This window comes from Hakea prostrata, chromosome 2 (assembly GCF_041222555.1).
Source record: "Hakea prostrata isolate BN-2017 chromosome 2, UWA_Hpros_2, whole genome shotgun sequence".
NCBI classification, from domain to species: domain Eukaryota; kingdom Viridiplantae; phylum Streptophyta; class Magnoliopsida; order Proteales; family Proteaceae; genus Hakea; species Hakea prostrata.
In genome coordinates this window covers 67,665,964-67,681,662 of record NC_142601.1, presented here as the reverse complement: position 1 = coordinate 67,681,662, position 15,699 = coordinate 67,665,964, and the positions used below count along the sequence as shown (strand labels likewise).

Here is a 15,699-nt window from a genome sequence, read left to right as displayed (position 1 = left end):
AACTAGGTGGATCGGATTTGTTGTCCAAGTCCTGATGACCTAACATGCTTGAAATGGAGGATTCCGCACTAATGCTGCTGAAGTTGATGTAGTTTTGTAAGCTGGCCCAAATGAACCTCAGACCCAATAATAAGAAATGAAGTTGACGGAGAGGGTGTGTTTTATGACGTTGATCTGTCGTTGGAGCTGATGCAACAGGTGTGCTTCATGACATTGAATGAAGGGTTCCCAGTCCACAATTCTAATCCCTCAATGAGAAGGGGGGAAGAACTCATCTGGGTCTTCCATGACACAACTGTTGACTCTATATATTCTATAGCTACTACCTTTGAGTCGCCTTCAATCCATATTAACGGAACAAGAAATATTCCTTGAGATTCCCTTCATGACAAATACACTAAAGAACACGCATAACCTATCATGAAATTGTAATCATCTGGGTAATATTCCGTTCGTTACTAGATCTACATGAAAATTAAGGAACAAACAGATCACAGATTTGTGCAAAGTACCAAACTTTCCTCAGGGAAAACAAAATGGTAGATGCCATGTGCGCAGTGAGTGATAGACCTATAGGCAGAGATGGTTGTAATGTTTTAGACCAGAAGAACGTGCAGGCAGTATGATGAGAGATTATTGTATTGGTACCTATATATAAAACCATGTCTTCTATTGAAGATTCAAATAAAGAATTGCTTAAGAAGCTAGGCCAGTCAAGTCTTCTAGCTATGACTTAATCCAGAAACCAAAAGTTTTTCTCTTTTCTTTTTTCCCTTCCTCTGACTTATCCATGCACAAGGAGATCTCAATATCTGAAGGCAAATGTAATATAATGCAATCCCTTTCCTGGAAAGTCACAATCGGTTAGTTCAACCACATCAAGCATAGAAAATTAAAAAATAAAAAAATAAAAAATAAAAAATGCTCCCTTCTGCATATTAAAAAGAACATTCACCTTCTCTTTTAGATGTGTTTCACAGAGAGAGAGAGAGAGAGAGAGAGAGAGAGAGAGAGAGAGAGAGAGAGAGAGAGAGAGAGAGAGTATATAACCTGTACCAAAGATGAATGGCATAAATGTCCTGATTGTGCTGGAACTTCTTAGCCACAATGACCAGATATACTGTCCTCATAAACCAAATCAGGCATGCAGGAAAAGCTCGTTCAATGGACTCACCCATGACAAAGAATTATGACTTCCATAGAATAGACCTACATTTAAGCTGATAAACCAATCCAAGGAGGTTTATGACATACCACAAGCCAGTATACGGTCCCCTTATTTTCACCATGAACACCAACATAAGTGAACTCTTCCCTATCTTCAGAAAATTTTCTCTTTTCTTGCTTTCATTGCTTAACATTGATACTAGATATCAATTGCATAGCAAATACAGTTATGGTAGTGAGTGTATTTAAAGGACTAATACTGAACTCTTTGCCATTACAATATCAAGAATACAGCTCTGAGAGTAGGATTTACTTTATCGACTTCTTTTGTGGAAATTGAAATCTAATATTACAAATCAATAAATTGAAGCAGAGATGAGAGATGACTCAAAACAGGTAAAACAAATAAATGAAAGGGCAAAAGAATCACATGTAAAGATGAAACACCCTCATACAGTGCTCTTTTATTGCAATATCAAGAAATGAAACTCAATTTTTACCCCCCAAAAAAAAACATCACAAACAAAACTCCAATCTAACCATAAGCCAGGGGGGGCAGCCGATTGTAGTCCTCATCCTGTGAAAAATTGAGGGGGAAAAAGAGGAGTTGAGACTTGGGGTTGAACAAAATTCAATACTTCCTTCTCCATGCATGCCACTTCAACTTCAATTGGAACCACAATGGAGAGATTCCCAGAACTCCCCGATCTAATCGTGGATCAAAGACATCAAACTGTGCACGGTGCAGTGAGTCCAACAGAACCTGTGCAGGCACAGCTGGTAGAAGCACTGGAAGAGCCTTGGTAGGCACTGTCCCACCCAATTCACGAGCCTTCTGTAGATGATCATTAGCTACTGATGCCATCTCAAAAATTGCATCTGACAGCCCCTCACGGTTGTCCATCTGAATTACAGATTGATTTCCATCCTTAACTAATAACCCATGGTTTGATGCTACATTAGCAGGTATATATGGAATGCGGTGGTTGCGACTAGCATGATAGGGCAGGGACTTAAGCAGCAATAGAAGGCCACTTGCTTTCCCAATATGTGAAGCAGCATGATCTGCTGCAGTAGAGCTAATACCACCAGCTTGTAGTGTCAAGTAAAGCAAAGTCGAAGCTGTTTCTTCTGCATATTTCTCCAACTCTCCAGTTGTCTGTGGGATATCATTCTCTTCCCTTCTCGCATCATTGATACGAGCTTCAACAGAACGTTTAAGCCAACCCTTGCTGATTTTCTGCTCAGAAATTACATGGGAGAGAGCCTGAGCTGTTGGGTGCTCAATGACTTTGTGAGCAAAGATCTTGTCTATGGCTTCCTGCCACCAAAGGAGACGCATAAGGCCAATTCTGGGATCAGAAGCAACATCCATGGCTCTAGCTGTCTCCACATTAAAAGCCCGAAGGGCAAATGCGGCTTTTCGTACGTCAGGCGGGAGATGCAGGAGACAAAGGTAATGGGGGTAATCATAGCTCCGTACTTGCTGTACACAATATGAGAAGGCTGCCTTGATGCTGTTGGATGCAGAAGTGCTTTTCATCAGACCGTTGTCGTAGAGCTGTTTCTGCAAATCAAACAGAAAGTCATAAATTAAAAGAATAGGCGCCCCCCCCCCCCCCCCCCCCAAAAAAAAAAAAAAAAAAAAAAATTAAACTGAAAGATAATCCAAATATGAAAGATCACTCTCCTTTGCTGGTAGAGTTGTTCTCATCTGTTCTATTTTCCAATCCTCTTACTTCTATTGGTGTGGCATCTTCCCTCTCCCCAAATCTACCATCCATGCTATGGAGTCCCTCTTCTTTGCTTTCCTCTGGAAGGGTCAAGACTCCTCTCGTTTCCTCCACCCTATAAGTTGGGCTTCCACTTGTTGGCCTAAATTTGAGAGAGGTCTCGGTATTTGGAGGATCTATGATGTTAATTTGGCCTGCCTCCTCAAACTCATTTGGAAAATTGCATCAAAACATGAGTCCATTTGGGTCTCCTGGGTCTACTTTTACCTCCTCAAATCAAATTCTATCTGGACTGCCCTCCCCCTCTCCACTTCTTCCTGGATTTGGAAAAAGCTTTGCACCCTTCGCAGTGCCCTCTCTGCTATCTTGGTCCAAATCTCCTCTAGGTCCTCCACTTCCTTCTGGCTTGCCCCCTAGCATCTGATGGGTATCTTGTTCCATCTCCTTGGTCCCCGGGCTGTATATAACTCCCAAATCCCAAAAGATACTCCCCTCTCCTTGTTCATCACTAATGGCTCTTGGTCTCCGCTCCCCCACCCGAGTCTCACACAAATTTGGAATTCCCTCCCCCCTTTGTCTCCCTTTGCTACCAATATCACCATTTGGACCACTTCCCATACCAAAACCTTCACAACTGCCTCTGCCTAGAACCTCCTTGGAACCCCTTCCCCCCCCCCCGGGTCCCTTGGTCCCCTCTTATTTGGTTTAAAGGCCACATCCCCCGCCACTCTCTCACCCTTTGGAGAACCCTTAACTTGGCCCTCCCAACCCAAGCTTTCCTCATCAGTCACCACATCCCTGCTAGCCCCATTTGTAGCCTTTGTTGGAATGGTATTGAGGACATTAACGATCTCTTCTTCACCTGCTCATTTTCCCGTTCCATTTGGAACTTAGCCCTTGCTTCTATTTGACCTAGATCGAGACGTTCTTTTGGTTTTGCTCGAGATTGGAATTGGATCCTAAGTAAGTTCTCTGGTTCCACGATTTGGCGACCGAGTAGGTAAGCTCGTCTTTGCTGCTACAATTCATCATTTATGGTGGGAGCGCAACATGAGAAGATGGACATCCAAATCTCGATCCCGAGTCTTGATTTGGAATGTCATCTATTTTGATGTTTCTTCTATGCTCAGTTTTTTCCCCATCCCCTAGTTATGGACTCTCCAAGGAATAGATTGATTGTTAGTTCTTGGAGTCTTAGCTCCTCCTTTCAGTCGCCTTCTTAACTGGTTGTTGCCCCCCCCCCCCTCTCCCCTTGTATCTTTGGTTCGGTTCTTTACTATATTATTTATTCACCCAAAAAAAAGGTTATTTGCTTCCTGTGTCCACAGGTATTAGATACTGGCACACTTGCAATGCAGGATATGTCATTCCCCCCCCCCCCCCTTTGCTTTAGCAATAGGATGGAAGGAAATTTGTGCAGTTGTAAGAGAAGCAGATTATCTATCTCCAGCTTCAACAGATCTCAATTTGCACTAAATGAACCCTTTTTGTTTTTGGTGAAAAAACATGTCACCTAGAAAGAAGAGATGAGCAGAAGAATCAAGGGATGAAAATATATTTATATATATATATATATATATACTGGAATGGTCCATGCATTGGAGACCTACAAAGCCAGAAAACTTTCTCATCAAGTAACCAGGAGAATCAATATGTGCACAGAGCTGCAAGTCCATTGAGGGATGGTTTTCTCTTACAAAAAAGCAATCATTAGCTGCTTATATCCAACATTAAGAACCCTAGCATTGTGGAGGGTCCCACGATGAGAAAATGATGTCCGTAAACGAAATGAAAAGAGCTAGGCTATTCCCTAAAACTGTCAGTCAATTGATGGAGGAACAGAATCTAACCATATATTAATAAAAATGGGCCATAACCAAGTGCAGGTCCAGGAGGTATGTGGACATTATCGAACTTCAAACCCTCATTTTCATGCTGGCAGCCCCTTTATTTATCATTTCCACAAGAACATCCTTTAAATTTTCTGCTTAAAAACTAAAGAGAAATTAATCTTGTTATGTTTTAGATTTAAAAAAGTGGGCTCACTTCCATATCACCTCCCCAGTCACCCTTCAAGTGACTAAATACACCAATTACATTTTATTAACCACCCATAGCCAGATGCATTGCAAGGGCATATGATACAGGCATATCACCGAGGTGACTCAGGTTTCTGCATCACATTCCAAGGATAGGTCAATCAATGTTTACTGGGCTTCATTCCAAATAATAATAATAATGATAATGCCAGCAGATTACATGTTCCATTGAGCTCAGTCTGGTAGTACTATACACACACACACTCTTGTGCCCTTTCTCTCGCAGGTTTCTCACAGGTTTGAGTCTCTTGTTCTCACATCAACATCCTCCTCAATCATTAAGATTGGTACCAAGTGAAACATTTCCTGAAAACTGATCCACCAATTCAGTTGGGTTGTTTTCAATTCCTTGTGAAATCTAAGACAGGGTTAGCCTGGTACGGGGATGATATTGAAATTAAGCGTAATGGAAATATAAAATAGTAAGACCAACACGTAAAAAATGTCGCAGGAATCTGTTAACTATTGCCCACTTTAGCAAACATGGCCAAATATTAGATCTGCTACTCAACTCATCCTTATCCCAACTAATGGGATGGGTTTAATACCCACCAATAAGCTTTATTTAGCCTTATCACAACTAAATGGGGTTGGCTACATTGAACCAACTTCCAATCAAATCTATTCTAAGTCATACTTTGTACAAGATCTAAATTTCACATGTCTTTCTTTATCATTTCTCCCAGAGTCATTGTCTGTCTTCACGTGGCTACTTTAGCTCTTCAATCTGAATCAATTCACTCTTTCATGTTGAAGCATCTAAAAAAGCCTCCATTTTGTACATGGGCATGCCACCTCAAATAACTTTCTCCTAGCTTATAATGTATCGGAGCTACATTGAATTGGATTTCATTTGTATTACCATTACTTTATCATTCGAAATTTTATCACATATTCATCTCAACATTTGTCTTGATGCTACATTGAGTTTATCTATATAATGCTTCTTAACTGCCCAATATTCTACACCATATAGTATAGTCAGTCTAATGACTCTACAAAATTATATCAACAAAAGCAAAAAGAATGATGTTCCAATTTCTTAACCAGCAGTCTAAGCGTTCATTTTCCCCCACGATCAGTTGATTATGCTCATAGGGAAAATCCCCTCGAGGTCAGACTGTTCAATACACTTTCGGAGTTACAAAATCTTTCTAATCAAGAAATGAACTCAATGAAGTGGTCACTAGATGGGCCATATCCTCTTAAATCCATCTGAAAATGCCCAGACAATGCCAGGTTCCAAGCATTTGCAACTAGCTAAACCCAACAATCTATGCAACAAATCAGACCTTCCAGTTCACCAAGATCAGAATTTAGAAGCCTCAAAGAGTTTAAAGCAATTAAGCATGTATCCTTGTTAAGTACAGAACTACTGATAGTTCTCTCTCTCTCTCCTCTATCCTCTCGTAGTAGGACAAGTCCATGGCTCTCTGTTATTTTGATCATAATAGCTCGGTTTGTACAGCTAAAGCTGACTTAATTTTTGTATCATTGGAAGTCTACATTGGTTTCTATTTTTCAATGAAGTATCTGGTCATCCCATATCACTAGCTCATTATTTACTTATAACTTGCCAAGCAATGAAGCCTAAAAAAGCCCGCCAACCAACAGATGGTTTTGATAAGTCCATTTGGAATGTCATGCAATAAATTTTGATTTACAACACTGACAAACAAAATCCAAAATATAAATCAAAATTATACATTACTTATCAGAAATTAATGGAAATCAGAAGGGTAATTCTCTATTCACATTAAACCCTCCTTATAAACCATTCTACAAACACCAGGTGGGCAACTAACACAAAAATCTTCTGGAAAGCAGAAGCCAATATAATTGGAAACGTAGATGAGAGAAACATGGGGCTCGAGTACGAGGGAGAAAGTGAAGTTCATACCTTTCCCTTTTAAGAACTCTGGAAATACAAAATGAACATGAGTTGTGTTACAGCCCTCTCATTTCAAGTTTCTCAGTCAAGACTAATCCTTTCTGAATAAACCTGAGAACCCTTCCTCATCTTTAACGGATCCCAAGGAGAATCGGGTAGACAGAGAAAATAAAAGAATTGAAGCTCAGGATCTCAAGTCGGAGAGAAGAACTGAGAAAAACGAAAGCAAGCGCAGGGGTTCGGAGTTCGTTGACATCGTGAAGAACACAGGAAAAAGAATTTAGGAGCGTTCGATGCTGTGCCACGTAGTGTCGCAGCAGCTTGGGCTGCCTTGGCCGAGCCAACCCATGCGCCTTCGAAACTGGGCCCAGGTTCGCCTGCTCTGCTCTTGGTTTTCCATTCTAGGGTTAAGACAGGAAAATTTTGGAAACTAAAAGTTAAAATTAACAAAACCTAAAGAGGAATATAGCCTCTCTAAGTGAAATATCTATGTTAATGAATGTTACTAAATGAATAAATCTTTTATTAAAAAAAAAGAGAGTAATTTTCATCTGATCCCTGAGGTTTGGTCTGTGTCATTTTTAATCCAAAAAGATTGAGGCTTTGCATCTGCCTCCCTTGTAATATAAAAAAGTCAATTTAAGGACAAATTGTCACTTCTATGACGAATTTGTCCTTATTATTATTATTTTTTAAGAACATTTGGATTTTCCTTCTCTTTTTTTATTTTTTTTTTTACATTTTTCTTATGAAAGCGGGATGAGTTAGAAGTTTTATGTGATTGAAATTTGGTTCAAGTATCCCTCTTTGTGCCTAATTTTGAGGCATGCTTTTTTTTTTTTTAGAATGACGAAACAAGTCGAAGTTCTTTTGCAAACAGCCTTCTTAAAAAAATCAGACTAGTTGGTTTTCTAAAATGAAAGAGTACTTCATTTTGCCAAACACTTCTTGGCGTTTTTTAGTATTCTGAGAAAGAAAGAACGTCAAAAACTATTTCTAGATCTATTATCAAACGCGCCCTAAGACAATTCCCACCGATGATATCATTCTTTTCTGGGCAAGAACCCAAAGCGCATTACAATTCTTAAAAACAAGTGAGAACCAAAGAAGTGAATAAAACACTTCACCATTTGCTTTATTAATTGCAAAACACATTTTATTAATTCATGCAAACTTCTTCCAAGTATCAAGGTTTCCTTCTAATATCATAGTTTCTCATATGGCATTAGAGGACTTTATTACAACATATGGAACTTCTTTTTATAATGGATTGCCTAGTTGCTACTGCAGCTTTTGGAACAAGCATTAACACACCCTTCAAATTTTTTGTCATCTGCAATACAAAATAGAATGTCAAATACCATTTGAAAAAGAAAAAAAAACCTGACAAAGAGAGAGATAGGGAGCATACCATTGATGTAATTGATGCATGAGGGTTTAGCACAGTTAATGATACAATTAAAATTTGGATCTGACTTAAAGGGAAGGTTAATGGAAGGGGAAACTGAAGGAGGAGGGATAGGGATAAAAGTAGGAGAATCATGTTGCACAAAGGTCAGAGGAGGCGGAGGTGTAAAGATAGAAGGAGGAGAAAGCCAAGGAGATCCAAGACACACTAGACAGTCCGAGACACATAATAAAGGCATTGTAGGGTTCATTATTATGCATCTGATGCAATTGAGGCAGTTCTGAGTCGGTTGTGCTGCAAATAGAGGCATCAGTACTAAGAACATGATAAACATAACGGAGAAGGAGAAAAGAAAATTGCTTCCTTGACTTCTCGTCTTCGTTGCCATTGCAAAGTCACTAACAATGAAGATTTGATTGTTGCTTGCTCTGATTTACGACTCCAACTGTGAAATACCACAGTACAATATATATGTTTGTTTTCTTAGAATTCTAAAGTAGCAGTTCACACTTTCTTTTTCTTTTTCTTTTTCTTTTCCTTAAAATCTACTGATATCCAGCTTCTTTTCTATTTATCCCACTTCACATTGTTGGCATTTTCTCCATTAATGATCTTTATTTTTTCTTTTCTTTTTTTGGGGTAAAGTTTCCACTATTAATGGTTCTTTTTATTTTCGGAAAATTTTCAGTCCCACCCCGTGAGTTATCTCCTAAAATTAATACCACTTCTTCAATTATTCAATTTATCAATCAGCTATCTATTGCTAACGTTGTTAGTCTCAATAGTCTATTGCTAACGATGTTAGACTCAATAGTTTTTATTTATCGATTTTCAATATAACTCTTACATCTTTAAGACCACTATCTATGAGTCATATTTCATACTCTATGAGGATTTATAATTGGGAGTGGAAGAAGTCATAGATTGTAGTGAGAGCAAGAAATTAGTCAAGCAATAAGTTTTTGTTCAAGGTTATTGTCATCATTTTAAAAAATTTAACTTGCTTATATTAGCAGTTAACTATGATTTCTTGGTATACTAAAGAAGAAAAAAAAAACTATGATTTCCTGACAACAAAGGGTGTCTTTTGATATATTTTCACCGTATAAGGGGTTTAAATGATAAGTTGGATAACTTAAGAAGTGACATTAATTTTGTGGGGTACCTTAGACAGTGGCATTAAAAATTTCCCCTTTTTTCGGGTAAAGGTCTCCATTATAAATTTCCAACACAACATTTTGGCGATTACATTCTCAATAGTTAATACCCAACGTCAATGGATATATTTTCAAGGATTTTGATCATGTAGTGTAGGACACTCCATGCTATTATGTTGCGTTCAGATGATGCACTCAAATCTCTACATCTAGGTAGAGCATACGTCTGTGTGTCCAGCACAAGATGCCCTGCCTTGGTACCAATCAACCCACCCAGGCACTTTAATTAAGTCACGTAACGGTTTGATATGGTACGAAAAACAACGATATTTTAGTAATTTTCTCTCTTTAAATTTCATAGCAGGGTATTTTGATAATTTAACATTGGGGGTAAATTGGGCATTGACCCCAATCATTAAATTATAAGTCATATGTAATTTTTTCCATGTAAGTGACTCAACCAAATTACACTCCGCTTTCTTTCTTTTTTCCTTTTTTTTTCATGCATTGAGCTCCTTTGGATGATGTCTTGTAACTTATAAGAATATATAGGCTACCCAAAGCAAGGTTTAAAGTATCTCACGATACCATACAATACTAGCCGATACGTATCTATATTTGACACAACCGATACGATACATGTCGATACGTCTCTTTATTGAATTGCACTAAGATACATTTGTCAGAACTATACAATACTCGATACGGGATGATATATCTCTTAAAATCACATGACCGATACGATACTCGATACCGATACTTTAAACCTTGACACAAAGCCCATTATGATCATAAAAAACAGTTGAGAACAAAAGAAGGTGAATAAAATGCTTCATCAGTTGCTAGATAAATTCCAAAACCCATTTTATTAATTTAAGTAAACCTTTTTCAGGATCAAGGTTTCCTTCTAATATTATAGTTCCTCATATGGTATTGGAGGATTTTTATTACAACATATGGAATTTGTCTCTATGACAGATTGCCCTAGTTGTTGCTGCAGCTTTTGGTACAAGAAGTAACACATCCTTCAAATTTCCCATCATCTGCAATACAAAATAGCTCACAATGTCAACATACAAATTGAAGGGAAAAAAGAGAGAAATAGAGAGAAAGATGCAGAGCATACCATTGACGTAATTGATGCACGAGGATCTGGCACAGCTAATGATGCAATTGAAATTTGGATTTGTCTTAAAAGGAAGGGTAATGGTAGGGAAAGCAGGAGAAGGGGTTGGGTTCAAGGTAGGAGGAGCAGATTTCGCGAGGGTCAGAGGAGGGGGAGGGGTTGGCAGAGGAGGGGTTGGTAGAGGAGGGGGAGGGGTAAGCGCAAGGGGAGGGGTTGGGGTAGAGGAAGGAGGAGGAGAAAACAAAGGAGATCCAAGACACACTAAACATTCTCTAAGACATAAGTAAGGCGCTATAGGGTTCATTATTATGCATCTTATGCAAATGAGGCAGGTCTGAGCCGGTTGTGCTGCGATTAGAGGCATCAATAACAAAAACATGACAAAGGTAACGACAAAGGAGAAAAGAAAATTGCCTCCTTGATGTCTCATCTTCCTCAGTGTTGCAAAATAACCAACAAAGAAAATTGCCTTCTTGATCACTGCCCACTCTGGATCTATGATTCCAGATTGTGAAATGCCTCAGCCCAATATATAGTTTGGTTTGGCTAACGTTCACGTTTTTTTACCATACAATAAAGGTAAGGCCTACCTATGAATACTAACAAAATGAATCAGATTGAATCATAATGAGTACCACGTGAATCTCACCGTTTTTTATGTAAAAAAAAAACATGAAATATGCACATACCTCTCCCCAGAGGAAAAGTTATCCAGACCCACAGCTCACATATGTGTTGTTTCTCATTTTCCATTAATGATCTTTTTTCTTCTTCTTTCCTATGAGTAAATTCATTATTAAAGATACGGTTGCTCATAAATTTCCACCACATCCTTCGGCATTTACATGCACGATTTCACGGCCCCTTTCCATTAGATGGTTAAAGGATCTAATTAATGTACCTAAATCGTGGCCTTTGCATTTTATTTTATTCAAAAAGGAGGTTTGCATGTTTATGTTGGATGAGATCTTTTCTATCACTTTTACTTTACTCCCAAAAAAAAAATTTATACTACCAAAAAGATTTCTCTTTTTTAAAAAATCAATAAATATATTTTTAAGATTTTTTTTTTTTATAAATACAAGAGAGTTTTTTATATACAAGTAATGAAGACATTACATAAAATATACGTAAAGGTCAAATCCACGACCTCTTCACGAGATGTTGGTCTTAGCAATCGAGCAAACCTGCCCAGTATAGCCAATGCAATATTGGTTGAGTGGTAAAAATTCATACTTCTCAGTAGAGAGATCTTGGGTTCGACCATTGCAGACGGCATTACATTTCCAATATTAAAATCACACCAGCACCAAAAACAAAAAAACCCCTGCCCAGTATTCAAATGATGTCATGTACTCAGTAAAATAACTTAACGGTCATTTTTCAAAATTGTTAAAAGAAATTCTGAGTTGCGAACAGCATTTAACAGAAAACAATCTGAAAGGTTCTGCATTAAAGATTCTCTGCCCATATGGTTAAAGCTGTGAATGGATCTTTAACTTTTATGGTTACGAGATTCATCCCTATAGAGTTAAGATACAAGATGACTTGGGGGTATGTTAAAAACTAACACACAAGATGACTTATACGGTTATACCCAATGAAAGGTGAAAAAAAATTTCCCACCTATATTCGTGAGAATAGAGAATTTGAAATTGAGATTACATGTAAAAATATGTCTTCTTTGTACTTCATCAATTAGAGTATTATTTTCACAAAAATTATGATGGTTCAAATGGATTCAACCCCCCATGACAGTGGAACCCTTGATCCAAGATATTCACTATCTGATGGATAATTTTCACCATTGTATTCCTGCCTTTATTCCTAGGAGTTCTAATGTAATAGCAGATCTCTTAGTCAGGAAGGCCCTTTCGATTTCGGGCCAGAAAGAATGGTCGATTTCCACTAAGTAGTTGGTGGCATTATGTTCACCCCCACCTCCCGCCCGCTTTGAATAAGATTGTTGTTTACCAAAAAAAAAGTGGATTCAAACTCCAACCTACCCACTCCTGATACCTAATCTATTTCAAGCCATAATGGCATTTGTGGTCCCAATCGATTTGTTCAATTTATAGTCAATTAGATAGAGGATCTAGCTCTCTAATATGGAGTTAGGAACCAACTTTTGACATTCTATCTGAATTTTTCTTTTTTACGGAGAGAAGCTAGATACATTAATAGAATTTTATCTCGCGATAGGGTGATTTTAATATGTCAATGTAGGGTTGATCGACTAATAAGATCCATACATATCTCTTAGTTAAGAGGTCATAGTTTCAACCCTTACAAACAGCGTATGTAATATTTGCATCAGCTATATATAAAATTATTTGTTTTAAAAATAAAAAACATATGTAATTTGTGCATAAAACTAGAATTAAATATAAATAAAAATATACATTTCGAGTAAAAAAATGAATCACATAATCCTAAGAGTGTTTTGTATAAAGAAGGAAACTCTTAGAATAAGAAATATAAAAAAAAAGGTAAAATTTTTATTTTTTTTGGTAGAAGGTAAAGAGTTCTTGAACAATAAGTATTATAAATCCATAGGGTCTAATAAAATGATACCTTACAATGGAAGGCAAATGAAAACATTTTATGTAAAATAAAGATTCCTTTCCCGTTTGGGCCAAGACAAGAAGTACTGTATATGTTACCGATTAGTGTGAAACATGTCTTCATCTAGGCACTGACTCAACATTAAACACTGTATTAGCTTAATTTAATTTTAATTGGCATGCATTGATTGATGTGAAAACCCCAATATCAATAATCAATACCCAACGATTAATGGATGTATTTTCAAGGATTTTGATCATCTAGTGTAGGACACTCCATGCTATTATGTTGCCCAACATTTAGATGATGCATGTAGATCCTCTGCATCTGGGTAGAGCGTACGTCTAACGTCTGTGTGTCCAGCCGCAAGATGTTCTGCCTTGGTACCAATTAACCACCCCAGACACTTTAAATATGTTATCTAAGAGTTGGATATGGTATATTTTAGTAATTTTCTCTCTTTAAATTTCATGGGAGGATATTTTTATAATTTAACATTGATGGTAAATTGATAAATCATATGTAATTTTTTGTGTGTATGCGGCTCAACCAAATTTTTGAACACTCCGCTTTCTTTCTTTTTTCATTTTTTTTCATGGATCGAGCTCCTTTTAATGACATCTTGTAACTTGTAAAGAATACATAGGCTACCCAAAGCCCATTACGATCATCAAAAACAGTTGAGAACAAAAGAAGGTGAATAAAATGCTTTACCAGTTGCTAGAAAAGTTCCAAAACACATTTTATTAATTTAAGTAAACCTCTTTCAGGATCAAGGTTTCCTTCTAATATCATAGTTCCTCATATGGTATTGGAGGATTTTTATTACAACATATGGAATTTCTCTCTATAATAGATTGCCCTAGTTGTTGCTGCAGCTTTTGGAACACGAAGTAACACATCCTTCAAATTTCCCATCATCTGCAATACAAAATAGCTCACAATGTCAACATACAATTTGAAGGGAAAAAAGAGAGAAATAGAGAGAAATAGAGAGAAAGATGAAGAGCATACCATTGATGTAATTGATGCACGAGGATCTGGCACAGCTAATGATGCAATTGAAAGTTGGATTTGTCTTAAAAGGAAAGGTAATGGTAGGAAAAGCAGGAGAAGGGGTTTGGTTCAAGGTAGGAGGAGCAGATTTCGCGAGGGTCAGAGGAGGGGGAGGGGTTGGCAAAGGAGGGGTAGGGGTTGGAGGGGTTGGCAGAGGAGGGGGAGGGGTAAGCGTAGGGGGAGGGGTTGGGGTAGAGGAAGGAGGAGGAGAAAACAAAGGAGATCCAAGGCACACTAAACAGTCTCTAAGACATAAGTAAGGCGCTATAGGGTTCATAATTATGCATCTGATGCAAATGAGGCAGGTCTGAGCAGGCTGTGCTGCGATTAGAGGCATCAATATCAAGAACATGACAAAGGTAAAGGCAAAGGAGAAAAGAAAACGGCCTCCTTGATGTCTCATCATCCTCACTGTTGCAAAATGACCAACAAAGAAAATTGGCTTCTTGATCGCTGCGCACTCTGGATCTATGACTCCAAATTGTGAAATGCCTCAGCACAATATATAGTTTGGTTTTTTTTAGCATCCTTAACGCTCACGTTTCTTTACCATACAATAAAAGTATGGTCTACCTATGAATACTGACAAAATGAGTTAGATAAGATCATAATGAGTCCCACGTGAATCTCACTGTTTTTTTTATGTAACAAAGAAACATGAAAAATGAACACACCTCTCCTTAAAGGGAAAGTTATCCTGGCTCGCAGCTCACATGTATGTTGCATCTCATTTTCCCATTTAATGATTTTTTTTTTCTTTCCCTTCTGAGTAAAGTCGTCATTAATGATTTCTACCCCAAAAAAAGATCTTCATTAATGATTCGGGTGCTCATAACTTTCCACCACAGTCTTCGGCATTTACATGCACGATTTCGCGGCCCCTTTCCATTAGATGCTTTAAAGATCTAATTAATGTACATAGATCCTGAGCACTGCATTTATTAAAAAAAAAATTTTGGGTATCTAATGTTGGGGTGTAAACGGACCAGATTCAGATCGGATAGAGATAATAGCATATCCACATTTTATTATATTTGGACAGATTCGGATAATATCCTATCGATTTTCAAACGGATTCAGTCGAATTCGGTGATAATCAGATAGTTATTTTTATAAGTAGATTCTTCTAAATGAGCTTGAATACCGATCAAATACAAGTTTTTGACTACCTGTTTATATCTTTACCATTTTATTTGTGAGGGGTAGGTTTGAAATTTAAAAATTTATCAATTTTGATAGCTATTTTAGTAAAAATCTAGAAAAATAGTCACATATCATAGGTAAAAATTTTATAAACATAAAAAGTAAATCTAAATAAGTAACTTAATCGGATAATTTTATCGGACGGTTAATAATCGGTAAGAAAGGGGTATACCATATCCGCATCCTATTAGTAATCGAATGGATTCGAATACCCCTAAACGGATGCGGATATAAATTCAGAAGCAAATTTCGGTTATCCATTTATACCCCTAATCTAAGGTTCATCCGGACTAG

The 15,699-nt window shown here is 37.6% G+C and overlaps 1 protein-coding gene across 1 annotated transcript; it reads right to left on the bottom strand.

Moving 5' to 3' along the window:
- Nucleotides 1–1,351: 1,351 nt before the first annotated feature.
- Nucleotides 1,352–7,176, bottom strand: LOC149025911 (Terpenoid synthases superfamily protein). The gene is made up of 2 exons (XM_089146126.1): nucleotides 6,900–7,176; nucleotides 1,352–2,734 (listed from the first exon to the last, which is right to left on the bottom strand). Exon 2 carries the CDS (start codon nucleotides 2,708–2,710, stop codon nucleotides 1,799–1,801), a length of 912 nt encoding a protein of 303 aa, XP_089002252.1. The 5' UTR covers nucleotides 2,711–2,734; nucleotides 6,900–7,176; the 3' UTR covers nucleotides 1,352–1,798.
- Between the last annotated feature and the right edge of the window lie 8,523 nt (nucleotides 7,177–15,699).